The sequence below is a fragment of the Leuresthes tenuis genome, unplaced genomic scaffold, assembly GCF_036924035.1.
Source record: "Leuresthes tenuis unplaced genomic scaffold, fLeuTen1.0.hap1 SCAF_12, whole genome shotgun sequence".
Classification (NCBI taxonomy): Eukaryota; Metazoa; Chordata; class Actinopteri; order Atheriniformes; family Atherinopsidae; genus Leuresthes; species Leuresthes tenuis.
The window spans coordinates 17,140,304-17,168,148 of NW_027325366.1; the positions used below are offsets into that span (position 1 = coordinate 17,140,304).

At 43.3% G+C, this 27,845-nt stretch overlaps 1 protein-coding gene across 6 annotated transcripts in view; it reads right to left on the reverse strand.

Moving 5' to 3' along the window:
* LOC140319126 (phospholipid-transporting ATPase IH-like) overlaps positions 1 to 19,918 on the reverse strand; it is a 32,830-nt gene extending 12,912 nt beyond the window's left edge. For all 6 annotated transcript variants that reach the window (XM_072396704.1, XM_072396703.1, XM_072396702.1 and 3 more), the window contains exons 1-17: positions 19,428 to 19,918; positions 11,326 to 11,448; positions 10,999 to 11,088; positions 9,721 to 9,801; positions 9,022 to 9,129; positions 6,264 to 6,392; positions 4,180 to 4,283; positions 4,021 to 4,071; positions 3,810 to 3,874; positions 3,635 to 3,716; positions 3,372 to 3,522; positions 3,083 to 3,280; positions 2,806 to 2,979; positions 2,288 to 2,454; positions 1,254 to 1,325; positions 390 to 463; positions 193 to 296 (exon numbers count right to left, since the gene is read on the reverse strand). In XM_072396704.1, the coding sequence (XP_072252805.1) occupies positions 193 to 296; positions 390 to 463; positions 1,254 to 1,325; positions 2,288 to 2,454; positions 2,806 to 2,979; positions 3,083 to 3,280; positions 3,372 to 3,522; positions 3,635 to 3,716; positions 3,810 to 3,874; positions 4,021 to 4,071; positions 4,180 to 4,283; positions 6,264 to 6,392; positions 9,022 to 9,129; positions 9,721 to 9,801; positions 10,999 to 11,088; positions 11,326 to 11,448; positions 19,428 to 19,466 (1,812 nt within the window). In that variant the 5' untranslated portion in view covers positions 19,467 to 19,918. The remainder of the gene's footprint in view (positions 1 to 192; positions 297 to 389; positions 464 to 1,253; positions 1,326 to 2,287; positions 2,455 to 2,805; positions 2,980 to 3,082; positions 3,281 to 3,371; positions 3,523 to 3,634; positions 3,717 to 3,809; positions 3,875 to 4,020; positions 4,072 to 4,179; positions 4,284 to 6,263; positions 6,393 to 9,021; positions 9,130 to 9,720; positions 9,802 to 10,998; positions 11,089 to 11,325; positions 11,449 to 19,427) is intronic.
* Between the last annotated feature and the right edge of the window lie 7,927 nt (positions 19,919 to 27,845).

Here is a 27,845-nt window from a genome sequence, read left to right on the forward strand (position 1 = left end):
AAACGTCTCAAATCTGGCTGTACGTGGACAGGTTTGCACAGACATCTTTTATTTCATTCAAACCTTTGTAAACAGTAAGCAAGGATGAAATCATGGAGTAAAATCCACCTTGCATCCACTCTGCCTCTTTATAGTGGTTTCTATACGTGAGCGCTGTGCCACAGTCTTTGCTGGTCAAAAATGTCCACTTACAACAGCATTCTGCTCCACTCGGGCTTTCACTTGCTCCACCTTTCCAGATACCACCCGTGGAAAAATGGATGAGTCAGCACCTTTACAGAACAGCAGGTAGTCTCCTGTAACACACACACGCATGAAAAAAAGAAACACACTGTAACAAGCTGCAGGAGGAGGCTAGCATCTTAATGATGCGTGCGAACGCATCTTACCTGAGCTTGACTTGACAATGACGCTCATTCTCCTCCTGACAGAGTCAAAGTTCAGCACATGGAGCAGCTCAAACCTGAACAAGAGATTGCGTTGGCATAAAAGGAGGTTATCCTTCTGTGAACTTTCTAATTCATCTATATTTCTACCTTTTGACTAAAGAGTCATTTCTACTTGCACAATATCTTTTTTTATGTGCACCGAGGCCTTTTCTCTCAACGTATTATTTTCTTTGATGACACTCCACGTCTCCTGTTTCTACCTGTTAAACCTGTGAAAAACATTTGATCAGGCTTTAAAAGATGCCATTTGGCAAATAACGACCTTCAAATTACACCCTTGTTATTCATCAACGGTAGAAGAATGTTTGCCAGGACTTGGCAAGGTTGTTGCGTTTGCGTTTGAATCTTAAGATTTCCTTGTGAAAGGTTAAAACAGTAAATGAAAGAAGACTTTAGATACTTCTGCCTTGCTTTTACCTCCAGGTCTCAAGTCTCCGCAACTGCTGGACGAACAACGCACCCCTCCCCTCTGCAGCCACCTTAAAATAGCTCACTATTGACAGGCCACTGCTGAGAGCTATGGCTGGCGAGGACACTTACACAAACACATACTATGGATCAAAACATTAGACACTTTCCACTACCCTTGCTTTCTTCGGTGGAATCTTACTTTCATCTATTCTCACTCATCAGTTTAAGCGTTTTGAGCGGGTCTTATGAGGTTGCAGCTTTTTGTAGCCTCTGTTTGAACATGTAACACGAGCTGAGAGCTAATTCCTCTCCGTATGAACACAAATCCATCAACTGGATTAATCCTGATTTATCGCCTGTGGTGTAACCGCGACAGACACTTAGTAAACTAACCTTTCAATCTCATCATCCTTGTTGAGGATCTCCATGTAGTTGTCTTTCAGTCTCAGATAGGTGTAGCCCAACCTGGCGACAAGAGCAAAAGGAAAGGATTCATGAGAGTGGAATAGAAAGTGTCCATTTAGCTTAACCTGAGCTTAAATATATGCAGAAGAGCACATCTGTGAAAGCAATTCATCAGAGCAACATCTTCTAACAGTGCTTGCGTTCAATGCTACTCCAACCAGACTGGAAATAGCCCCGCATTTAAAAAAGAAAACAGTAAAGGTGTGTGATGGTGTGGAAATGTGGCTTCAGATGACGGTGAAAAAGATTTGATACATTCTGGGAGGTCCGATGGGATTTTAAAGGGATTTTTTTTTTTAGCCGCAATGTGGACCACGCTCTCTCATGGTGTTTGAAGGGGTCTGTATCCATGTTTTAATGTGAAACCACAGATTTCATGCAGCTAAAATGGACAAACGCTTTGTGATGTCACCCGCTGCTCGCTGAGTTCATTTTGGTAGTAAAGACATCTAACTAGTCCATAGACATCTAGGCCAAAATTGGGCTACATTTGGTTCAAAAGTGAGAGTTTAGAAGACGTCTACTGGAAGTCACTGATTAGACCTTCGCATTTAGCCCAGATTTCACCGGAACTGGCGATATAACTCAAATATGCTGACTAAGGGAGTCCAACTCGAGACGTTATAAACACTCTTGGTACCTCGCTGAGTTAAACAGCCACACAGCGTTGCTGATTTTGGGGGGACATCCTGGCTATGGAGTAGCAGAAGATAATATTACTGAATTATGCTAAATGACTTTTCACATATGCATTCAACTGCCTGCTTAACAATTTCCCCAAAGCATCTTTTTGGCAGCATACAGCTCCTACAGTACCGTATTCAGACCACTACAAATCCTCATCTGGACCACATTTCATCCGCCACAAAATTTAGTCCAACTCTGAATGAACTGTGGTCCCCTAAAAATTCTGTTGCAACACAAGAAAAATAAACATTGCTCACGTGCTTGCGTCCGTTTACCTTTTCATTCCCTCTACCAGAGCCACCTCATCCGGTGAGGAGGAGATGTAGAAGGAGGTGGGCCTGCCCTGATGGATGCCCCTTTTGATGCCATCCACCGTCTCCTCCTCCTTCACCTGCACCGTGTGACACAGACACAGCGCCCGGAAAAATAGGTCCTCGTATTCCTAAAGACGCAGACGCATACACAGCTATGCATCACATCGTGCTGGCAATAGGCAAGTTCAGTGCAAATTTACATCATTGTGACTTCAAAGAGAAACACAAGCTGACTCCCTTTCCCATTTCTTCTGCAGAACTGATTTTGTTTTAAATTTAAACTAATCTACTACATACTGCTATAAGTGCAAGACTCGCCACTTTTCTGTGCATATATATATATATATATATATATATATATATATATATGAATATGTGTTCAATATGGCTAATCTGAAAGCATTTCCACAGAGCAAAATGATTCATTTCAGTGAGTGAGCAAAGCCACATATCAGCTCAGGCTGAGTCTTGAAACGTACTCTCCTGTATCCTCCAGGTGAGGAATCGATCATGTCTATACTGGAGGCAGCACTGAGGATTTGGCCGTTGCAGATTGCATGTGGGATGTAGACGTTCCCATCAACGCAGCATTCGATAAACTCCATGTTGTTCTCAGTCAGAGTGCCGGTCTTATCAGTGAAAACATACTCCACCTGAGAGCGAGGAGAGAAAGGATGAAGGAAGGGCATGTTTACACAAACTTTACATTAAGATTAAGATATGAATGCAAATGTCTCTTTTTGTGTAGCTACATACCTGTCCCAGCTCTTCGTTCAGATCGGAGGTGTTCACCTGTGCACCCTCTCCCAGCTCTTCATCGAACATCTCCTCATCCCAGGTGATGAAATAGGAGCCTAGAAACTTCTGCATCTCCACGGTTACATACATAGACACTGGGATGATATAATTAAACAAGACCATGAAAGCCAGGAAGTCTGTGAAGGCTCGGATCACCTGAAACAGGGAGAAGACGGGTTTTAGAGAAACTCTGATAGGCACTCGATGCCACGATTTTGCGTTTAAACCCAGAGGGGTGAAGACGGACCACGTGGCGCTGGCGCTCGTTCTCAGTCCTGTGGTTGTACCAGGGCTCGTCTCGGTCAGGAGACCACTGCCAGGCGTATTTCAGGACAGTGTTGATTACCGCTTTACTGATCAAGATGCACAAGTACACAATCAGAAAGGCGTTCATCGACCTGCAGAGAGTGACAGAGTGAAGAGAGGTCAGCACCAAGGGTTGGAAGGTAACCATTTCCCACAGAACATCTCTGAATCATGCAGTGAGAGGAGACAAGTCGTTAATCTTACTTCTCAACAGCAGAGCGCTTCTGAGATTTAGACTGGTAATTTAGGGCCATCTTGGTGTCCATGCCAGTGTAGACTGCAACAGCTGAGGAAGGAGAAAACACAACGAAAAACACGATAAAAGCCTTTCTAAAAACTTTCTAGGGATTTCTCTTGGGCTTAATCTTCACGCCATTACCATAAATGCGTTGTGTATTCTTCAGTGTGGCTCCTCGAAGGAGCAGGTTTTCAGCTCCAAGTGTTCTGCAAAAGTAAAAGGGAATGTTTTCAGCTCCGAAAACACCACTACAATCATTTAACTTCAACGCAAGGCACGCGCAAAAACGTAACAAGCTGTAGCTAAGAAAAGTACCGGCATGGAAATAGAAGCACACACAAAGCACACCCACCGAACCGCAGGCTCTTCTTTGTCCTTGTAAATGTTAATGCGTCCCACAAATCTGGACAAACGGTACAGCAAAATCAAATAAAGACACACAAGGCAGTGGGGTTAGATTTTGTAACACTGTGAGTATAAAGATGCATCAGTGAGCATGTGGCACACTCACTTGTAGAGGTCAGGTTGTGGTTGTTCACATTCAATAGTGGCATGTAGCGAATCCACCTCCTGTTCTGTTCTAAAGGCCATGGTATCAGGTACAGCATAATAGGTCTGAGATAGAGAGTAGGAGGAAAGGGGGAAGAAGAAGAAGATAACAGAAGAAAATGTCAACATCACAGCCACGATGCAAGCAGGGTTCATTTGGCCCCTCAGCCTCTGCAGGTTTTCTTAATGACCTGAAAAAAGTGGGAGGGTGAGGGATGAGCTGTTAGCGTGCTCTCTGGGTGAGGAGGGGGACAGCCTGCTGGGATGGTGAGCACATCAAGGGTTCGCCCTGAGGGCATGTAGGACGAGGAGGGTGGATTGAGTGTTCTACGCCAGACTGTGTATGTGTGTACCTCTGATTTCTTAACATATTTTCATAAAAATGGGAAATACGCACAGTAATCTATTATAACATGTGCAAACATAACATTTTATGTGTATATATGTGTGTGTATGTGTGTGTGTGTGTGTGTGTGTGTGTGTGGGGGGGGGGGGGGGGGGGGCATACAGTACAGAGGACAACAGTAGAGTTGCTTGAAAGTGAATATTTGGTATGACACATTCGCTCTTCAACATTTCCTGAGCCTCTTCGACAAGCTTTCTTGTAGTTTCTTTATGTAGTTTTTCTGGAATAGTTCTCCAGGCTTTTTCAGTGACATTCCGCTGCGCTTCTTTGGATGTTAGCTGCCTTTTGGCTTCAGTAATGTTGAGGCCCGGGCTCCGGGGAGGATTCCTCACTCCATCAGACCTGTTGCCGCTGATTTTCAGTCCAGTTCTTGTGTCATTTGGCATACCTCGACCATTTCTCTCCGTTTCCCTTCATTAAGAATGGCTTCTTGACAGCCCCCATCCATGGAGACCATTTCTAATGAGGCTTCAGTGAACAGTAGATGGATCGAGCGAAGGTCCAAATACGTCTCTCAGGTCCTGATTCAGGTCTTCGATGGATTCCTCCCCCCCAATTCTGAAGGACATCACCTTCAGATCCTGTTCATCTGTAGATTGTTTTTAGGCTGCCGCTGCTTATTCTAACCTCCACTTGTTCAATTTCCTCACATTCTTAAGGACATTCTGCACCAAGTTTTCAGCTAATAGCTCATAAGGAATCCCCTTGTTGGCACAAAAATATTATTCTATGTCTGTCAAACTGTGTTTGCGTTGCCATTTTTTATAGATACAATTAAAGAAATGGAAACAAACAACGTGACTTTGCAACAGGCTGCGAATAACAAAGCGCCAAAACATCCCATTTTAAATTGGTTCTTTCCTAAGCTCTCTTGGGTGAGTTGCTTATTTTATGCCTGAATGATTCATATGTCAGAGTTAGGCGGTCTAACAAACAAAGGAGAGACGACACCGGATCCCCAATGCAGTGAATTCATGGTTTAAAAGGGAAGTGTTGTACTGTCCGTGTAGGCATTTCATCAAGAGTTCAGCAAATGGTTAACTTTTTATTTTTATTTTTTTTAAAAAGAGCATAATATGTCTCCTGCAATCGAAATAGAAACTTATCCAATAACTGTAACAAAGGAACCTTAAAGAGTGCTCGTTTCTGAATGATCCTTTTGCAAGATTAGACTGGAATCCTAATTTTCTTTCTTTGTAAGACATCTTATCAGGCAATGGATGAAACAGATTGTATGTTGCATATAACATGCTTTGCTCACCTTCCTTTACTTGTTCGCATTTCAAATCCTTTCCAATCACGTGTGGATTATCTGTCCATAACACACAAAGTGTGTGTTTTCACGTGCCAGGCAACAGTGTTGGGTTTTTTTTTGGTGATACTGATGTAAATAGACTTTATACCATTGCATAACTGGGATTGTTCTGTGTGAGTAGGCAGACATTTTAGGTTTTCAAAGAGAGATTACATTTCTGACATTTCTGGCACCTATAGAAGCCCTTAATTCTCGCGAGCTCAATTCCTAGACTTTTAAAGACCCATGCGCACGTGCTGTAGGCTTCTGGTGTGATCTAAGGTGATAATTAAAAGTCAAGTTTAAAACAAGACCGAGCTAAACAAACATGCACTGATCCCGGTACCTTGTGACTCGACTCCCCATCTAGGCTGGTGGTGGTGACGTAGCAGGTTCCATCGTAGCGGCTGGACGAGAGAAGGATGAGATCACAGGGGAAAGTCTCATCCTCCCTCACCATGACGATGTCCCCCACCTGACAGAAAAGGACAGACAGACATAGCAGCGATCATTTCAATAATACATAGGATCCACTTGGTTCTTTTTGCGCATAAACAGAAAGACCTGTGAGTAACCGTCTGCTCATCCTTAAACATTCCTTTTTTCAATGGAGAAGTTGCATAACGGATTATGAGAGCAGAGCAGCTTAAACTCTGATAAATCCCATCTCCACGGTGACCGTACACATGACACACGTTCTCCGATTTCGTATGATTAATGTATTCATCATTATTCCTGCTCCCGATTCACACTCTAATCCCCTCTGTTTGATCTGCTGTAGTGGCAGACCTTGGTAGAGGAAAAAAAAAAAAACAGACAAAGAGACACGGCGAGGGGAAGCAGAAAGAGAGTAAGAAAAAGACTACAGGGACCGTGACAGCGGAAGCGAGACATAAAAAAAGTAGAATAAGACCTGTTGTTTCTCTCAACCAATGAAATTCGCAGAAAACTACAGCTATGGTAACGCAAACTATAGCGCTCTGCAACCCTTTACTGCTTGGCAGCTGTACTGAAGCTGTATATTCTGAGCTGACCCTCAACATCCCACACAGGCTCTGCACACTCACAACCAGCAGCAGACACAGCAGAAAGTAGATGTACCAGAACCCATTACGTACCTGCCGACAAACGGCGTTACAAGACTAAAATATAGTGCACCGAATCAATAGATCCGTGCGGGAGGTGATGAGCTAGATCAGTCACATTAAACAGCCTGACACTGTTTTCATTAAATGTTTGTAGGATAGAGCAAAGATGTCTGCAGATCAGTGAGCCAGTTACAGTGCTTCTGTAACCAAAAGTTCCATAAAAAAACAAAACAAAAAAAACATACAACCTAATTAAAAGGCTCTGTTTACCTTCACTTCATCACCTAACTTGTTCACGTTTGCAGGAAATTTTGATTTGAACGATATTTCATCAACGCCAGACATGTTTCTGCTGCATAAAGAATCAATAATAGTCATTAGTCGTTATAAAAGCAGTCACCGTGTAGAGGTGTTGCTGTGGGCAAGAATGACTTCTTCTGCAACTGTTTGCTGCAGCAGAACTGAAGAAGCCTCTGACTGAACATATTTTGTTGTTCGATCACTATATTGCGCAGCGTTGTTCATTGTGTTGAGGGGCTTTAAAAACATTCAGAGCAGTTCCCAACACCGAGGCAGACTTCTTTATCCATTTTTTTAAAAGACTTTTTTCAGCACTATTGGCTTTTATTGGAAAGTTGCATGTCAGGAAATTAGGGCAGAGAGAGAGGGATGACAAGCAGCAAAAAGGCCCCGAGCCAGGACGGCTGCGTTGAGGAGCTTCAGCCTCGGTACACGGGGCGCCTGCTCAGCCAACTGAGCTACATGATGCCCCCTTCTTTATCAGTTTGTTCAGTTTATTCACTGACTCGGATGCTGCTGCCCCAAAATTGAGACCCAATGTAAAAACTATAGTTCAACTATCTCTGCAAACAGCCATCCAAACTCAAACAAAAGGCTAAAAACCCAAATCAGGTCACATACTTTGTTGTCAGAAAGCCCTGTCTGATATGGAACTGTTCTAACCATCTATGCTCTATGCAAAACCACTACAACTTTGATTAGAAAAAAAAAAAGGATCATTTCACCTGCCGGAACACTAGAGCTGCTGGTCTAGCACTACCTCACTCGATTTGTTTGTTCTTCACTTCACAAAACAGACTTTTCTTTGTCTTTATATTTTCTTGTAGCACGCTGGAACACTGATATAACCGGATGACATTTTAACCTGACAGAAGAGAGAAAACATCGCATATCATCCTCAAACCTTCCATATTTGCATGAAAAACAACGCCTCTGATGAGGTTTACACCTAAGCACTCACAGGTTGGCACAGTGTTGTGGGAACAGTGTGATGTTTGTGTGGGTAAGAGAATATGACAACTTCACGTGCAAACGGCTTTCATTTTGACACTGCGCTTCCTTTGGTTATTTCTCACGTTTGTAATAGATTGGAGGAAGGACTGCTGGGAAAAACACACACACAGATTCCTCTATTCATGAGAAGGAGAGCACTGAAGCCAACAAACACATGGGCCGAGAAGACTTCAGAGGACTGTCCTGACTTCAAAATAAGAGGGTGAAACTGCTTTAACTCACGATCAAGTGTCTACAATACATGAGATCTATTCGATGAGTCTGTTTGAAATTGACAATAAAATCTTGCTGAAAAAAGCCTGCAGCCCTGAGGATAAACAGCGAGGTGTGACATTATATAAATAGTTTAATCCGAAAGAAAACCGAGGCACACAACCAGCAGTGACCTGGTCTTGCATCAAAATGACAGAAGAGCACATCAGAGGATGATGACAGGAAAATCATGACTCATGAAATACATCGGCCCTGTTCATCCTCCAAGAAGCTCTTGCGGCAGTGCACCAGGGGACGGTCTACTAAAGTTTCAGTGCAACTAATTGGTGGGAAAGACAAGAGAGTCAAAGTCGGAGAGAGCACTGCAGAGAGGAAAGAAAAGGGGCTGCGAGAGCGACAGTCACAGAAAGAAAAGTGAGCTATGCAGCAGTGCAGCAGTGCTGCTTTGTGGCCTCAGGTGCTGTACTGCTCTAATGAGGCCATTCTTACCCGTAGCTTGTGACTCTGTGTCCTCGCCACCTTCCCCTGCTGCACCACGTCCACCGGACACTCGTTTATGGAGCAGTCAGCCTTGTGTCTGAGCCAGTCCTCGTAGCCCTGAGAGAGTTGCAGCGAGAAAGAAACAGAAAACAATCTTGTGAGGGGAAAAAAAAGGGGGGGAGGGGGCGCAGAATATAGATTTTTTTTGTGTAGAGTATTGGGGCTGGAGCATAGCAGGAGATCAAGAGGTGGGGGGGAGGAGGTGATAATCATACACTGTAATTAATTAGCATTGTGCTCCCGGTGCTTACTGCCCTGTTTCCTGGATTTCTAGCCAAAATGTCATGTTTTAGATTTATGTCCCAGTAAAGTTCAAGCTTCCTTCTCAAGAACAGCTTCATCTATCACTAGTAGTACCCTATCCCTCAGTACTGGGACGCAGCAGAAGCGATGCATCTCCCAGGGGCACGGGATCCTCAGCTCAAGTGATTAACAGAGGAGACCATTCATTATCATATTTCTCACATCACCAGACATATTCAATGGCATGTCCTTTCGCTGCGAGAGGAATGTGTATATACAGATAATAGAGCAGCCGATTGGTAAAGCGTGAGTGTGCGTTTATTCTGGGCCGGGAGCTCGTGTGCGAGGATGATCGTTGTTGGGCCATATTTCCCGGAGATGTGGGAATATTTGTGTGTGTCCTACCTGTTTTATGGCGGTGACAGTGATAACAAAGAAGAGGGGCAGGCCGCTGGTGACTGGGCTGGTGGGGGTGTCGATGATAAGCTGCAGGGAAGAGGAGCAGAGGGAGGGAGTAAGATGTAGAGGGTGGGGGAGGGTGAAGAGGGGGTGCCAAGAAAGACAAAGCTGAGTTTGGATGTACAGCAGGAAGAAGGCCTCAAAAATAAGGCAGGAAGGACCAGTCTAGCAAACTTTTAACTCTCGTAGTCTTCAATTTTAGTGCTTCAAAAGTGCTTCGTTTTTTCACGTTTAGTCATCGTTTCATTTTTTTTCAACACGTGTAGCAAACCAATACTTTTTTCAGGTGACATAAAAGGCGAGGAGGACAAAAAGCAGCGTGTTGTGCCACTCCCAGTTTGTCCCGTTACGAGAGGGTTATATTTGACATGCTATTGATTAAACGCCTAACACACCAAGACCCCAGCTGTGGCTAAGCTGCATGCTCATCCACTGAGGCAGCTGCCGATAAAAAGAAATTTACCCCGACATCGCCGGACTAACGCTCTCGGTTTATCCTCAATTTGTGTGTGGGTGTTATCGAAGGACGAAGAGCAAAATAAACCGTCAAACTCCCCCTTTATTAGGTAAAGAATTGTGCTGGCAAGACCAGGTGGAAATCTGTTCGAACGAAGGAGGGTGAGACGCGTCCTACCAGAGCAAATGAAACAGAAGTTCTCCCATTTGTGTGGTTCTCAGGCCTAAACGAACCAAAGTACAGCCTCTCCTCCTCTAATGGCAGTTTGCTCTTTCTGCGATTGGTCAACATTTGGTGCTAAATTGATGCTCACATAAAAAAAGCATCTGATTTACACAAGCACGGAGCAGGCAGGAGATTCATCCCTTCAGGAAAATTAGATTTCACCACATCGCGTTGATAACTCAGCCGTGCAGCCTCAAACACGAAGCAGGTGTGAGATCTAGCTGCTAATCTTGCATAATTGCTCTGAAACAAGGGGAAAAAACAGCCAGTGCATGTGGCTGCTAAAAGTTAAAGCATCTCTTTGCCTTTAACGGCAAGGCTATGAACAAATGTGAAATATAAAATGACAGTAAACCCTCACTGCTTCTGTGTGAATTCTAACGGCACATTAAAAGCTAACAGATTCAGAAATGCAACGTTTGTTTCCAGCCAACGGGGAAGAGTTTCAGAGGTTTTTGGACAATCAATGAGCCGAGAAACCAACTCCTTGGTGCTTCTCCACCTATTTTCGTCACTGCGTCCAAGTAACGTGAAAATCTTACCTGGACCAAAAATATGACCAAGAAGTAGAAGTTCGCTATTCTTCTGAACTGCTCGAACAGGTTCTTGGGAATGAAGTTCCAAAAGGTGTACTGTGGGACAGAGTGACAGCTAGATTACAGTGGAAACAGACGGGGAAACAATAGCACATCACAAACATCCTCCTGGCAAGAGCAAACGGTGACGCACAGCTTGTCAAACACAGGACAAGTAAATTGTGTCATCCTACAAAAAAAGGCAACAAAAGAGATTACACGGTTGTCTGGATATGAAACAGAAAAGGAGCAGCATGACAAACTACGGTGTGGCACTGACTGTGGCTCACTCACCTTGGAGGAGACGATGCGGTTGTCGGGATAGCGCTGAGGGATGTAGGCCTCAGCGCCCGGAGGGGGTTCTTTATGGCCAATATACACCGTCCGATTGTCCACCCAGATCTCCTCCCCCACACACTGACAGAGAAGCAGATCATTTGGAGATATGAACAACTCGTCAACTACTTGCTGTCAATTCCATTATTCAAACGACACCCGAGTCGGTCAAACGCCACCCACAGTCACCCACAGACGTGCCGAAATCCGTTCCCACCGCCACAGGATGTGCTTTGCATGGACTTTATCCAGCCCTAAGTTTGCAAACACAATCTCTTTACGCTTCTTTTGCACCACAAGTCAAGCGTGCAAGATTTTTGCGAGACGCATGACTTTATACTCTCAACCCCAACGGCGCTAATTCTGAAACACTTCCATATTAATTTGGCAGAAAATTAAAAACTGGTTAGTTTGCTGAGTTTAGGCCACATTCGTTTCCTCAATAACTTCCTCTGAATTATTATTTTTTCCCCACTGTGTTTAATCAGCCTCAACAAAAACGTTGCCCCGGATTAAACACTGCAATCGAGGATGTGTTGCACGAGGTTGCATTACATAACTTCAGCTCCCTCTTTAAACAAGCAACTTTGTAGACGACTGACTGACGGATGAGTGTGTCTTTGGTCAAGTGTGTGGGCGGGATCCATTCGGAGTCACACTTAGGCGGATTTGTCGTTCGTCTTTTCACTTTTAAAAGTGTCCTCATAAAAATAAAACAAAAAAAACAATAACCAACTGAGCAAATAGGAAAAAGCTTCCGACTGGAAAACTACTGCAGTAAAAGTGCTGCGAGCTTCTCATTCAAAAGATGTTCATCTCTTTCAGAAAGGGTCTGCATCAAGAAAACAAAACATCAAAAGGAGACTGCGAAAATGACTAATGGTTCAGAATTTCAAACCCAGAGGGGATAGTGGTGAAACATCACCTCTGAGGGAGAAATGCGTTTGGAGGGAAAATCTTCCGACGACCGCGACTGGAGACCACTTAAACGGTTGGTGACGTTCCATTGAAGAAAATCAATAGTAGAGCTCACGTCAGTGTCCGATGGTGAAAACAAATGCATTTTCACAAGCTCAACAGAAAACACTTACTGGTGAGACTAATCAAAATAAGAAGCCTTCAGTTTGCTCGGGAGAATACAGATTGGACTCAGGAGCAATGGGAAAGAAAGTCCACGTGGTCCAGATTTATTCTGCTCCAGAGTGATGGATGCGTCAGGGGACGAAGAGGGACAAATGGAGGGCCGCATCCATCATAGGTACTGCCTACTGTAAAAGTCTTCTGAGGCAGCGTTATGACCCGGGTGTTGCTTGAGTTGGTCTGGGCAGAGTTCAATAACGATACCTGCCAAAATCTGAGATCACTACCTGAATATTGTGAATGGCTTTTGCATCAATTACTTTTTTTTTCTCCCCCCCTTAAGACAAAACCAGGATTGACTGGACTCAAACTATGAAAAAGTACTTCCGCATAATCAGACATCATTTTCACACGCTGACTGGCAACTACAGAGTTCAGACCCTCAATCCACCGAGAGCCTTTTGGACACGCTGAAGAATAACGCACATGGTGGTCTGATGCGCCTGTCAAGATCTTGGCTTATGTAAATGCAATTTTAGATGGAAACAATGTTGTGACATTGTTTAAGCTTATCGCAATGACTCCACAATGAATGAGTGCCACGATAAAAGCTTATGGTGTCCTTTTGGGGTTCAGCACAGTGCCACATGACACTTCCTTTTAGTTACGCTTTTTAACTGGGACCGGAGGTTACTACCTGTTCTTGTGTCCATTCTTGCTGAATGCAAAATTCCAGCTGCTCAGCAGTCCCTGGATCCCTGTGGATCACACACTCTTACTGAGGGGCAGATCTGGACTGCAGGCAGGCCAGTCAGGCGCACACAGTGTGGCTATGGAGCTATGCAAGTTGGGCAGAACAAGGCCTGGTATAGTTCTTTAAAATAAACCTCCTGGGACACGACATCACCTTGATGGAAGCGTGTCTCCCCAAACTTCTCATTGCTGCCTCTGCATCAATGGTACCTTTAAACATATTCAAGACACTTGTGCTGTGGGCACCGATCCACCCCCCATACCATCATTTTTCCCCAAATACAAGCTGAAAATGTGGACTCATCTGACCACAGAACGCATCCACTGGTTTTCTGTCCATCTGAGATGAGAATTTGACAATGTTTCAGCCCAAAGTTGATGTATGGCTTCCTCATCACGCAATACAGTTTCAGGTTACATTTCCTCATAGGCCTGTGTTGAGTGACAGTGGTTTTTAAAGGCACTCCTGAGCCCATGCGTCTGCACTGATCACAGTGGCGTGATGGTCCTCATGTAGATGGTCACGCTCGTTCAACAACGGTTTCCAGCCTTGGCCTTTTTTACCAGACTTCTTAAATCTTTTCACAATGTAATGCTCTATAAATGTTAAAAGTTCCTTTGTATTTTTGGACTGATTTTTTTTTTAGATGTCTGATCATTCTCTGATGGAGTTTGGCACAAATTGGTGAACTATGACCCCATCCTTGCTTGGAAAGACTATATGTTTGGCGGATGCTTCTTTTATAACCAATCCTGACACCCTCACCTGTGACTAACTGATCTTCTCATTGCAGAATCTTTTAGATTGTTGTGTTCCTTTTCTGTCTTTCTCTCACCTTTTTTTCTTCTTGTTTAGAGGGTACTGGCACCAAATTCTAGATGTGCTCAAGTCTTCTAAATAGAATAAATTGGGTCTTTGAGGACAGTGAAAACGATTTCCTTTGGACTTTATTATATAACAGGTTTAAACAAACTTAAAAATTGCAGATTTAAGACCCATTTCTTGACACTGAGTTTGTGTATCATATAAAAGTAGCTCCACAGGGACTGACTGTGTTCAAATTGGGACATGAGCCCATCATCAAACAATACTGCGGGAAGAGACACATTCAGAATCGGGGGACATTTAGCTGTTAGTTTCTACCTTCCTGCATGGCGCCTAAAGCTGTGGCCTGAGTGGGCAGTGTGAGCGTAGCCTTTGGCAAAGCAGCGTGTCTGACACAGCTCAAAGCAGAAGTGTCGACCATTAGCGGAAAAGTTCTGGAGCGCCGCAGTGGAAGGAGCGCGTCGGGGCTTTAAATGTCCTCAACATTTTGGCAAAGTTGTAGCTCATTATTGTGCCCAGTCCACATAACACAAACTTCTCACTATTATCCTGCTTAATGTGATAGCATTAAAGCATCATTCTCACGTTTTAACAAGCTAAAGACTAGGCACAAGATTTAAAAAGAAAAATAGCAAATCACTGAGTGTCAAAAGCTCAGAAGCACAGATCTAAAGTTATCCTCTGTTTATCAACAGGCGCTCGGGCAGTGAGGTAAAAATACACATTTAGCCAATGGCGTCAGCCAACTTGAGACCCCTCCAAAAAGATTAGTGAGAACATGACCCAGAGAGATACTGTGAAATGGAAAGTGAGGTGGAAGCGGATTGAGTTGCAGCGACCAACAGCGGCGGCGGAGCAGGACTTACAGTAAAAATACATTATTGCAGAATTGAAAAAGTGCAAAAGGCCACAATGAGAAAGAAAAATGTGTCTGAAAGGAAGAAGACTGCCAATTATGACGATACACTCAGCTGCTTCTTGAGTCTACAGCGTTGACTGCTCTCCACTTCCTCTATTCAAGCATTTTTCCTCATAAATGCTCTTTGATGCCATCATCCAGGCCCGCACATTTCTGCCTGCCCTGTTCCCTCTTTGTTCCACCCATCTCCTGGCAGCGAGTGTCACACGATGACAGAGTGTGACTGCAGGATAGAGGTGGAGGACGACACAGAGAGATTGCATTGTGGTTTGTAGTTATCTGATCATTAATCCTCACTGATCCGTATCAACCCTTGTCCTGCAGTTCCCTCTTCACTCTCCTGCTCCATCAGACAAAGTAGCTCGCTGGTTGGTTGCAGGACATGGAGGCTTTGTCTTTATTAACAGAGAGGCTGGTGTTACATGATCATCAATCACGGGTAATGACACAGCGTATGTGATAAAAGCAAAAGCATCCCACCACTGCAGCTCCTACTTATTTCTAACTGCGCTGTGGTGCACTCTTTGGAGTAAATAGTTTTCTGATTAAACTCTGAAAGGAGGGACCAGCTGTACTCCTGACATTTCTAAAATTGGAAATGCTGCTATTAAAAAAAAAAAGGCATGAGAGTATTTCTAGCTCTGGCATTGTTTTCTTAATGCGTCTTTGTCGGCAGATGCTTCACTCCACGGCACTTCTAAGCACAGCAGATGCATACATCTTCATTGTTAAAAAGCTCCTCTCCAACCCCCAGCAGTGTCGTGGTATATCCAAAACCTTCTCCATGATTTAGCTCTTTTCTACCACAGGATGTAATAAAAGATATACACCATTAACTTGCCTGATTAAACGATCCCGTCTTGTACTTCCGCCACTGTCCTGCTAGATGCTGTGCTGCAGAGGCACTCAACACGTTGAGCAAGGATCTCTCATTAAACCCACAGATCAAATTCCTCTGACTGCGCTTCACTTTAATGGACTCCTCGTGTTAACAGCGGAAGCGTACAAAAAGTGTTGCACAACGCCGAGGATGTTGACTTTGCACATCAATTTTTGGGCAATCAACGAGTTAAGCCCATTCACAATGTAAAAATACTATTTGTAAACAAGCTCGCTCGGGTCTAATTTTACATAATGCAGGAAAGAAAGACCCACAGCAGACTGTGCCAGTCAGCTTTTTCTTCAAGAAAGATGCAGGACCGGCTGCAGAGACACTCTTCTGACTGGACTGGTTGTAACTATACAGTGTTTGTACCTTAGTGCCAGATGTTTGGGCATTTTGGATACGTTTGCTGCTGACCGTGAGGTTGTTGTTTAATGCTTTACTGTTCTAACCTGATAAAACCTTGACCTGTGAAAGCGCATGTAGGCCACAGACGCCACTGATCGCCATAGCTGCACAATGCAGCAGCAGACCGCTCGGCGATGTCTGCGGGTTCATGTTTCAAAAGACACGAGACCAAACGGAAGCTTCACTGTATAGGCCGAATACTGAAGGAGAAGTAAGGCTTTCTCTCAAATTTAACGTTGTAAAAATTGATTTTGACAAGAGTTTATGGAGCCTTAAAAGGAAAACTGTGAGCGCTATCGTTGCAGGCAATATCCTCAAGGCCCCTAAAAAGACACTCCCGAATACCTGGGACAAAAAAAATTCAAATCAAAGGCTGAATATTAGAGGAATACTTGTAAGTGACAACATTTGTATTCTGTTGATGCCCCAGCTTCCTCTCCCAGTAGACTTGCTGCGATCCAACAGTTACATAAGTCTTTAATCCAGCTGTGCTACTTCTCCTCTTCCCTCCCACTGCTCCCTCCTTTTCCTCCTGCCACCGTAATCTCCGTCCCAAAAAGCCCTCGGTTGGTCTGCGTTTCACGTCGACACACAAGTGCGGGACTTAAAAATGCCTCTCATAAAAAAAAAAAAAAAAACTTTGGGCCATCATAAAGGAGGCAAAGACCTTCCTTGAAAGCCTGCTCGCGGATGCAGGGAAGCTTTTTTCCCCCCCTCAATTTAAACACCGGCCAGCGGGAAAAACTCCACACAAACACAAATCCTGTTTGTTTTTGTCACCTACAACCGCTGTCTCACCACCGGGGGCCCCCATCACAACGGGGTGCAGCAGACAGGAATAGACTGCCCTTAACCATTCGGAGCGGTGAGATGAAATGTGGCAAACAGTAATGCAGCAGGCAGTTTTCTGCCTTTCAACACCAGCCGGGAGAGTCAAAGGGCTGTGAAGTTGCTAGGAACCTTTCTTAAGCCCTCGAGCATGCTGGGACCTGCTGATCAAAGGGAGAGATTGCTGGCCTTTCTCGATCTTTAATCAGCCGATTCTGCGAGAGGTCTCCAGTGGTGCAACAGTTGTATATTTAGAGATAAGAAAAAATGTAACGCTGATCAATATGAGGGGAGATTAGGTTAAACAAAGCTGAATACAGGAGAGAGCAGAAGCCACGAGGTAGATTTATATCAAAATGTTACCACATGAGGCCGTTTTACAAACCTGAGCACGGATGCTCTTACACTGGCGTCAGTTAGATTTAACATGACCATCAGCCACACATACCGGCATCCTTCTGATCCAGATCGTGACCTCATGCAGTTCTCACAGCTTGCGCCAGTCTGGGGGAGACCGGAGAAAGTTCACAGACAAAGTATTTATTTTGGTCACAGGTAAAGTACGGCAGCGCTGGGCTCGGAGCTCTTAACCAATCAGAGTTTGATCAAGGCGTAGCTTAATCGGTGGAGCCTATGTGCTGGGCTGCATGTCCACGTTGAACAGTAAAAAAAGGCCTTCTGCAGGGGTTAAACTGCATACCATGAAGTTATAGACTGGCTCTTAAGTCATTCTTTCATTCCAGCAGGATGAAAAAAAGTGTACAACACTCAGATAATATGAAGTGACTCGATCTGAATGGTGGAGGTGCAACATCCACGATCTGATGATCGTACCCGGCTCAAAAAAGACTGATGGACATGAGTCAACCGCTTCGTGTTTTCATCTCTAACGAAGTTAGTGATGTTATTTCCTTCCACGGAAAATTCAGCAAGGGCACGCGATAGACTATAATAAATCAAACTTTTTTTTTAAAAAAGGCCTCAATCCTCTCCTGCTAAGTAAAGAGGACTTACTCAGAGATGCGTCTTTAACTGGCTGGAGCAGATTTACAAATTCCGCGTTGTTTGGGCTACATTTGGGCCGTGACCTTGATCACAGCAGACTGCTCTCTCTGTGTGAAAAGGCTTGGACTCCCTGCTTATCACATTTTAATCACCTTGCACAATGTAATGTTTGTTCTACTATGTAGTTTCATTATGGGAGCAGCTGTTCAAAATATGGCAGGGTTAACAGAAGGTGATACACAAGTAATAGAGGTCCAGATCTCCTGTGCGTCATCCATCCCTCAAAAGGCAAATCGATAGCTTGATGGTTTAAGTAATCCTTTATACCTCGTCTGATTAATAATGTCGCAGAGTCAGGGAGGATGCAAAGGGGAAAAGGGTGAGGGGCGTGTTCAGTGACCCCATCCGTGCCTCCTCCTCCCCGCCTCACTTGAAGATCTGATTTCCCCTGATATTAGCTGTGCTGGAGCATCCATCAAGCGCCCTGCCACTCGCCTGCCGCTAATACACACACACGTACACACTAATTTGCACCAAACAAGCCTCAGACGTGCACATTCTGCTGGTTATCTGCTTCACAACACCTGAGCCAGCTGAAGGGTCAGGTGAAGGCGTGACGGATGTCCGAGCGCTCACAGGAGCTCAAAGCTTCACCAGGCCTGTCACTCTTGGTCTCTCATAGACACTTTTTCTCTAATTCAGCCGCCCACCAGCCAGCTGCTTCCCGTCCTGCCAGATAATCAGAGGCTGCTGACGGCAGCAGCCCATTCAGACCAGGCCAACCAGTAACATGGTTACAGCTCAAACTATCATTACAGGGACATTTCCTGCTCAAAGATCAACCTGATCACTGATTGAAGAGGACGCTCAAGCCATAGTTGCCCCTCTGTGAGTGTTCGAGAAAGATGCCCCTATTTGTAGGGCGAGTTGGGATGTATTTCCTCTGCTGATGAGTACAACTGGAAGCCATAAGATAGTGTGTGTGGCCTGTTGTGGCTCAGTTAAACTGGCCAGCTTAGTTCATCTCAATTCCACACAGTCACCAGTCATAACTGCATCTAGCCACTGGCACATTCTCCATTCAGCTCCACAAAAACACTGTAAAGCCAACAATCGACCAGAGCTGCCAAGCTGCCAGAGCTGATCAAGTGACATGTGTATCATTGCAGATGAGCAAAGGACTTTATTTGTCATCCAGGTCGTTCACTTTCAAAGTCTCTGAGCAAAGCTGGTGGGGAAGGGAAGGTGGGAGGGGTGGGCAACACAGATTAGTGTCAGAAACAAGAAACCAGAAGCATGCACTACATATGGTTGAGACACAAAGCTACAGTTGTGACAGTGTTGACAGCGGCCCTTACGTATCTGCTGATGATATTCCGGAGCCGGCTGAAATCCATCCTTTCCACAGCTCCGGCGGTGACTAAACTGTGCGACAGAGACTCTCGGCTCTCCCTGGATCTTCGTAAACGCTACCTAATGTGGATCTTTCCACCAGTATCCATCGCTCACCGCCGCCGCCGCCGCAGCCACCGGGTCTGTGATTTAGCGAGGAGCAGCGGTCTCTCTCATTCACTCAGCTGCTCTGATTTTCGTGGCATCTCTGGAAGAGCCACGCAGCCACCGAGCGATTACAGCAACCTTCACTCACACGCTTCGGGCTACATTTCAGGAGAGTTTTCGAGGCTTCATAACACCACGAACTCCGGCTCGTCCCGCTGCGAATTCCTCTCCCACGTATGAGAAACTGTTTTATCCACGCAGGAGACGTTTTTCTGCCCTTTTACTGAACACCATATGTGTGTCGCTCTCTTGTAACAGCGGTGGCCCTCTGTGTAGTGGTCCACAGCGCGCAATCGTCAGATGACTGCGCGGCGCATGCGTACTGATGGTCTAGCCCCTGAATATATTTGAATTCTGCACTAAAAGCTGCAATCCATCACTAATGCAGAAACCGTACAGAAAATCGTTCAAGTAGGTGTCATTTTACATATATTATTCTATTGGATTGTATCTCATTTATTATTGCCTTTATCTTTTATATGATTTTTGACACTGTCCCCCTTCTATATAGTTTTCAACTTGTCTGACAAAATTTCCCTGCGAGGATGATCAATAAAGTATTCATCTGTCTATCTGTCTATATGTTAGAAGTTACATTACTGGACCGTTCTTACTGTTGTTCAGATTCAGATATGTTAGCAATCTCTGGTTATGTTGCTGTGAGATGTAAGCAGGATGCTTTAATTTGCACTATAACAATGTATGCTGAGACTTTAAAGTTAGAGGACCCTGTACAGTTTCAAAAAAATTCCGGCAGAATGTGAAACATTGCAGAATTTCACACAAATCCTAAAAGCTCGTAATGTTTTACGTGCTTCCTGATGGGCTCCCTGCATATTTGTTGGCAGCAAGTCTTTGTAAACATTTCCTTCTCGCCTGGTGTAAAAAAACAGATGCAAACAGAAAAGGCTTTGACAAATTTCGAGCATATGCCTGCAACTAAGATCTTCATGCACAAAAGTGAGACACATATAGGGGTAAAAGGTGTGATTCAAAAGGTAAAATGCTGCTCTGAAGCACTTATTATCACTATGTCCGGGGTCTCGGCCTTTTGACGCAATTATTTTGCCAGCAGTACATTGAACCTCTCAGTATATTTAGGCAGAGATATGTCACATGCCCTGAATGCCAGCTGCCTGTTTCCACAACAGACCCTGACTAAACATTCACACACACACACACATTCTCAAACAGACACACGCACTCCAGACGTCACTCTGATATATGCAGTAATCCCATAACACATTGGTCACTTCTCAGCAATGAGCTCTGGTGGTGCTCTGTTGTAATATTCCATGCTTAAACTTTCCTTTTAGGCATTTCCCTTTAATTTAAGGCTAAGTTAGCATAAGAAACACATTATGTGTGGACTTTGAAAAACTGTTCGAGCTATTTTAGTTGTTGTAAATGATATTGTACTTAACAGTTATTGCACATGTTAATCAGAAGTTGATAATAATCATATCTACTGCACCAAGTGTTATCAATAAAAGCTCTTAAGTAATCAAGTCTGCTACTGGAAGCGGTGATAAAAGGTTTATGATTGGATTTTATGTCCCGTATCCTCTCTCTCTCTCTTTTTATGAATAAATTCAACCTGCCATATTTAGTTGTCATGAAAAAAAAAGCTATTAATTCACAGTGATGAAGAACAAACAATGGAGTTCTTTGTTCTTTGTTTTGTATTGATGTATTACCCATATTTACAGCCATTGGACATAACCTCTGAGTGACGTTTTACACTCATGCTGTGGACGCATATATATATATGCTGATAAGTTTATTTGAGATTATGAGAAGAAGCACTGCAAAATACACAACCCAACACACTAATAAAAGCACGATTAGCTCAAAGACTTAAAAGATGCTTTAAAGACTCAAATGACCAAGTCTGCATCATACAGTAGATGTGAATTTCCCCATTGCGGGACAATAAAGGAAATCTAATCTAATCTAATCTAAATAGAGGGTTTTCGCACAGAAGTAATTTGACTTCTGACTGATTTGACTTTGACTTCAGTACAAACTGAAGTCAAAGATTACACTGACTTCAGTTTCTGAGTTATGCAAGAGCCACAAACTGCAGCTACATACGTAACAGAAGTGTATTTACCCAGCCACTTGTCACACAATGTACTGCACAAAATGCACAAATACTTTTGTGATCAAAAAAGAATCTAAAATTAGCTGCATCTATATCCAGGGTGAGCCTCCGACAGCTGGGCAGCAAGGAGTGGGGTTTGTCTCAGACGTTTCATGTGCAGAGTTAAGGCTTTCAATTAGCACAGCCGCTATTAATAATGCATAGGGATCCCGCACTTTCAGCTCAGACCTGTTAATGCTTGATGCGGCTGTTTCCCTTCCGCAAGACCCATGGGGCACTTTGTGCCTAATCATGAGTCTCCCTCAGTGGACAGATTACAGCGTGTCTTTTGTTATCCACCGTGACAGTCATATGGACGTTTTAACGTCATTGTCATGTGTGGGGATAGCACCAAATGGCACAGCAGTAACTATCAGTTTATGACGGTATATACTTTGTCATTTAAAGGCAGCAGTGAGTAATCAGTAAATAGAGATATCTCCATCCTGGAAATGAACCATCTAGTCGGGGAATATTCTCACTCTTTATCTTTTTTTTTAAACATTTTGCCGAGTTGATGTGTAAATCTGTTCACTTCCTCTGTCGGCAGCTGGCCTTGCTTTCCAAACAAACTGGGACAAAACTGCATCTCAATTTGCAGCTTACAGTAGGCTGATGTTTCCACTGCTCTTCCTGAGATTGTCACACATATGATTATTTTGATTCCATCTGAGTGGAGGAACTGGGTCATTGTTCATTCCTTGCCTCTTACTTCTGTGTGGGCGTTAGCGACATAGCGTACATATGGGGCATCGCGTACCCACCTAAAGCAGCCGTAGGGGCGTTGATACAGTGTTTCTACTGTACCCCATTAGTAGGTCACAGTACTGATTGCTAAGCTTAATTGGGATGAGTCAAAATACTTTAAAGTAAATCTAAGCGCTCACATTCACAGTTTAAACACCCCCAGCATGATTGGAGATAATGGTCAAGCTACAAAGATATGAGGGCCACAGATTTTTCCTTTTGGATTCTAGTTTTGTGTGTTAAATGTTCCATATCCTGTATTTCCTTGGCAATTTTCATCCATCCATATAGTGTTAGATAATGGAGACCTTCTGTTGGAAATTCTTCTCGTAATTGCTTTCTTTACAGGTTGCCAGCAGGACTTTCAACAAATTTCTGACTTCATTAGTTCAATATTTTCCTTCAGATTTCAAAAGTACATAACTGGACTAGTCAGAGGTACATCTTAGCCAAGAATTTCTGTAAGAATCCTATGAAAAAGGTTTTAGTTTCATGAAGCATGTGTGCTGACTCAAGATAGTTTCGTGTTTGGAACTGTTCAGAGATCATTAGCTATTTCAACATTGTAAAAAAAAAAAAAAAAGAATTGAAAGATAACTTAAGACTCTAGGTACTCTAGTACTCTAGGGTTAATCAAGCAATTTCCATATGTTTACTAGTTACAAACTGCTGAAATATTCATACGTGAGATTTTCAGAAACAGTTTTTCTTCATTACAGCTCTTGTTGCCCTGTGAGAAGCTGACGCTGCACTGTTGTCAGCACAAACACCAGATTCTATTGTGCTGCAGACATAAATTATCCTCATTTTGACTCCTTGACTGTGAAAAATTGAGAATATGGGGCATGACATAGTGAAACAACCCCATTTATTCTGAATACGCAGTCTGAAAGCTTTGCGGTCTGCAGACATTCTACACAGCCTGAGTTGATTAATGGATACACGTGTGATTATTTGCTTTAATTCTTTTTTCATCTGTATTTAGAAATGTAAAGAAAATTCATACTATTAGTGTCTCACATGATAATATAATTGATGTTACTGGAAAAGTGTTTGATTAATATTCGTGACAATTTCCCACTTCATACAATGTGTCACTGAACCCTTTTAGCTTTGCTCGAGTTAAAGTGTCTCATATCTCCGGTTTAAATCCCAATTATCAATAGAAAGCTGATCTCACGTAATTAGATTAAGGACTTGGACGGTGAATTAAAAGGTTTAGCGCAGATTCACTGAGAGCATTAATACAGTGTTTGGGTAAATCAAGAGAGTGCTCTGTGGCTGAAAAAAAAAAAAAAAAGAAGAAGAAAAAAAAGAGACTGGATGTAAATTCAGGTATGTGGTGCCATCTAGTGATCATTGTGCAAAAACACAAAAGCTGCTTCATAAAACTCAACATGCCCATATCCCTCCCATGGCTCAGTTGGTATAGATTCAGGTAATTTGGTCACTAATTAATTTCTTTGATTAGCAGTAACTGGAGGGCTGTTAAAGTTTAGCCTGTATCATGGGAGAGCAAATTAACAGAAGGTGGCTATTAAGTCTGCAGTCTTTTGTCTTCTGTTTATTAATTCACGAAGCTTCAGCAGTGGCAGCCACATTAGACTGATTCGTTGCTGCTTGACTGAGTGAGTTTTTGAGTGCATTTAGTTTGTGAGGGACTGCCCGAGTGATTTAGTGGATGAACGAGTGAATCAGCTTACAGGGTTTGTGTGACCTCTCGACTCGTGCCAGAGGTTAGCTGACATGTCTTTAACGCAGCTTGTGAGCGTAAGGTTGAGCGAGTGATCGCTGTGTGCGCACACTGCAGGACGCGGGTCCCTCCCTGAGCAAAGATAATAGGTGTGTTTGTGTCTCTGGCGGTGCTGATGTGCTTCACATGCCTTCTCTCCATGCCCAGTCCGGGTGCCAAGAGAGGGGCTTAAACCTGCGTCTGGAGATGGGAGCTGTGAGATCCCAGGGAGCGGATGCTTGGCACCGTGAAATAGGATTTTGGAAGGACCGAAGCAATGAAGCGAGAGGGAGAAAAGCAACTGCCAAGTCCTCTCTAAGGATTTTGTGGCCCCCTCCTCACCCCTTAAACATATTTAGTTTGAGCACGCGCACACACACACACACGTGGAGATATGAGGGAGAGAAAGAGGGGGTTGTGGATGGAAAGAAAGAGAAAGAAAACCAGAGAGGGGAGTATTATAAGAGGAACATTGTTTGGAGCAGTGCAGTCAGAGACAGTGACCTGAACATGTGTTCCTCACCGTAACAAACTCCTACAACTCTCTAATCCTGCCAGGGTTCTTCCAGGTGCCTCCTGCTCGCCTTTATAGACTCTGACATGTGTGTGTTAGCTTCCAGTGTGCTCACTGTGTAGATTACTCTCTATAAGGGACAGGACAGACAAGAAACAGTGACTGGAGGTAGCAACGAGGGAATTAAAAGGGCCTTGGCTTCTCATACATGTCTCACAGAAGGTGATTGATTTGTTGCCTTTGCTATCGAGGCCAGCAGTCATGAGGACCCTGTCCAACACTCCGCTATCAGCAGCTCAATATGCTGAAAATAAACCTATCAAGTATTATCTGTCTGTCTCTGTCTCATTTACGTGGTCATTACAAATATCAGCATGACTGGCTGCCTGCATAGGAAGCAGAGAGGGTAGGAGAGAAGCAGTTTGTATGCAGCTGGCGGGTTGCCCACCAGAGAGAGGAAATATCAATTCTGAGCCCAAGAGCACAAGACTGAGGAGCTGACTTGATTAAAGAAAACAAGACAAATGTGTCTAAGTTGAGGGCTTCAAATGATCAACTGTGATCTGAGGAAAGGAGTGCATTCAGAGAGAAGACTGTTGTTGGTAAAAGTGAAGATATAAGCACATATAACTAAAAAGTCAAGGCACCCCCCCCCCCCCCCCCTTCACCTTGCTTTCTGATTCTAACCTCTTGTTGCTTGCCCTCTCTTACACCCTCTTGAATGATTTCCCTCTTTTTTTCTTCCAATTTTCTACAAAAGGACTTGTGCAATTTTGCCATTACTCATATTATTGCTGGTGGCTGCAAACCGAGCCTTGGCTCTGTTCCTCAGGGGTAATTGGAAACTGCAGGTGTGAGAGGGCACATTAGCATACACAAGCCTCGCACAGCATACTGCTTCAGCCCTAATGGCAGCATGAAAAATACATCTATCACGCTAATGCCGGAGAGATGGATGTGCTCTGTAGTTAGACCACTGAGACCAGTCATAAAAATGTGATAGCCTGTGGTGTTAGTGAGCTGCAGCACTTTCCCCCCCAAATTGTTTCTACAGTATATTTGTGCGAGTACCTGAAACGTGGCACGAGGGAAGGTCTGACTTATGGAGGAAGACGGAGACCAGTTCACTTCGACATATATTAAATCTGAAAAGAAACAAGTTTGACTGTGTAAGACGAGTGGCATTTGAAGGAGCAGACAGACTGCAGACAATTATTTCACTTCAAAACCAGTCTCTTGTTATGGGTGTTTGTGAGTAAATACGACTCGAAAAAGGTTAATTAAATTAGTTGATACAGATTCAGGTAAAGAAGAAGAATGGTATCAGGATAAAAAATGATAAACCATGTCCTCACTGGTATGGAAGTGTATGTATAACAGAGAAAAATGTCTGGAAATCTCCTCTTGCTTAAGAGGGTGTAATGCTATGTTTGTCCACTGGACAAAAACGAAGTAGGCTCTGAATTGTGAGATGACGTTGTTTTTTCTTTCAATTGTGAAACACACACACACACATATATATATATATATATATATATATATATATATATATAATCTAGACCATGTATTTATCTATAATACTTCTTACCTCACCAACAGAGTGACATAAAAGTAGAGAATTTTTCGAAAATGGGCAAATATTCCTTTAATGACAGTTTGATTAATTACAAAATGGAGACGCTCAACAATTTCTAAAGGCAAATCCAGGAATTAAACTATTTTGGAGCTTTCTAGTTCACACTTTTCGAGGCCCATCTGTGTGCCAGTCAAAAAGGTCTTCCAATGAAAATGAACAAGCAGGTAAGACCGAATAGGTTGTTCATACCTTTAACTACCGCCCCAACAGTTATCAGGAGGAAAATTCAACTTAAAGAAGCATTCTCACATCCCAGCAAACGTCTTAAATTAGGTGTTCCTTTTATGTATGCAACAATGTTTTCTTTAAGACGCTGGGTAAGGTCGACGGTGGAGGTAATGCACAGAACTATAAGTTCTTTACACAGTGGGACTCAAGTTTGATATCTGCTTCCGGTTTACATTCAGTCAATAACTCAACATTTTCCAAAACACTTTCGTCGCTTTCTGGTTGGGCTCAGGCAATAACATTACTTGGTTATGAACATAAACCAAAACAACTTGGTTTGGGTCGAAGACGACCATTGTTCGCGATAAAATATATTATTTTTATGCTGCACCCCTCATCAGGGCTGATTGCCTTGATGACAGGAAAACAACAACAATACGACACAATGTGACTTCCTGCTTGGGTTTACGCAGTAACATCACTCGCCAGTGGTTTGGAATCAAAACATACTGCATTAAAAATACACTTTTTGAAACTTAATCACCATCGGACACAGTTTTTTTTTTTTTTTTTTTTTAATTTCTAGACTGCCCATGCATTTGCTCTCATGACCACTAGGGGTCGCGTTTTGGCTGAATGTACAGTCATTTTGATCCATTATTATTATCCATTATACAGTACTTGTGTGGTCATTTTTGAGAAAGAGGGACAGGCTGCTTTTGTAAGTAAAGAAGAGTAGAAAAGTGTCATTGTAAATGCAGTTCATATCGATTGAGATGGCAGAGAAAATTAGTTGGAAGGGGGGGGGATCAAACATCCAACTAACAATAATGAAATCTTCAAATTGTACTCTGTAAATGTAAGTTTTAGCTTGATAATCAAACATGCAATCCAACCTCATCTTTAGGGACTAATTCAGAGTATGATGGTGAGATGAATGGGAGAAGCAGAAGACGCACCTTTTTTCTATTATTTTTATGCGTTTCTTGTGGCTAAGCTTTTACAAATATATTAAACTGCATCACTAATAATTGTCAAGGTTCCCCCAAGCCTGAAAGTAAAAAGTTTTCTCATCACAATAAAAATCTAACACTAACCATGTGGGTTGGCTATAAAGTCTACTTGATCACATGGACTTTGTAATTTTCTGGATGTTCGTGTTTTTTTTATCGGCAATATCCTTGGTTGGTTTCTTTGTTTCAGTACTGATGTCCCCGTTCACTTTTACGCGGTACAGCAGAAAAATGAAAGGAAAAACTAGAATCCCTTTCCCTTA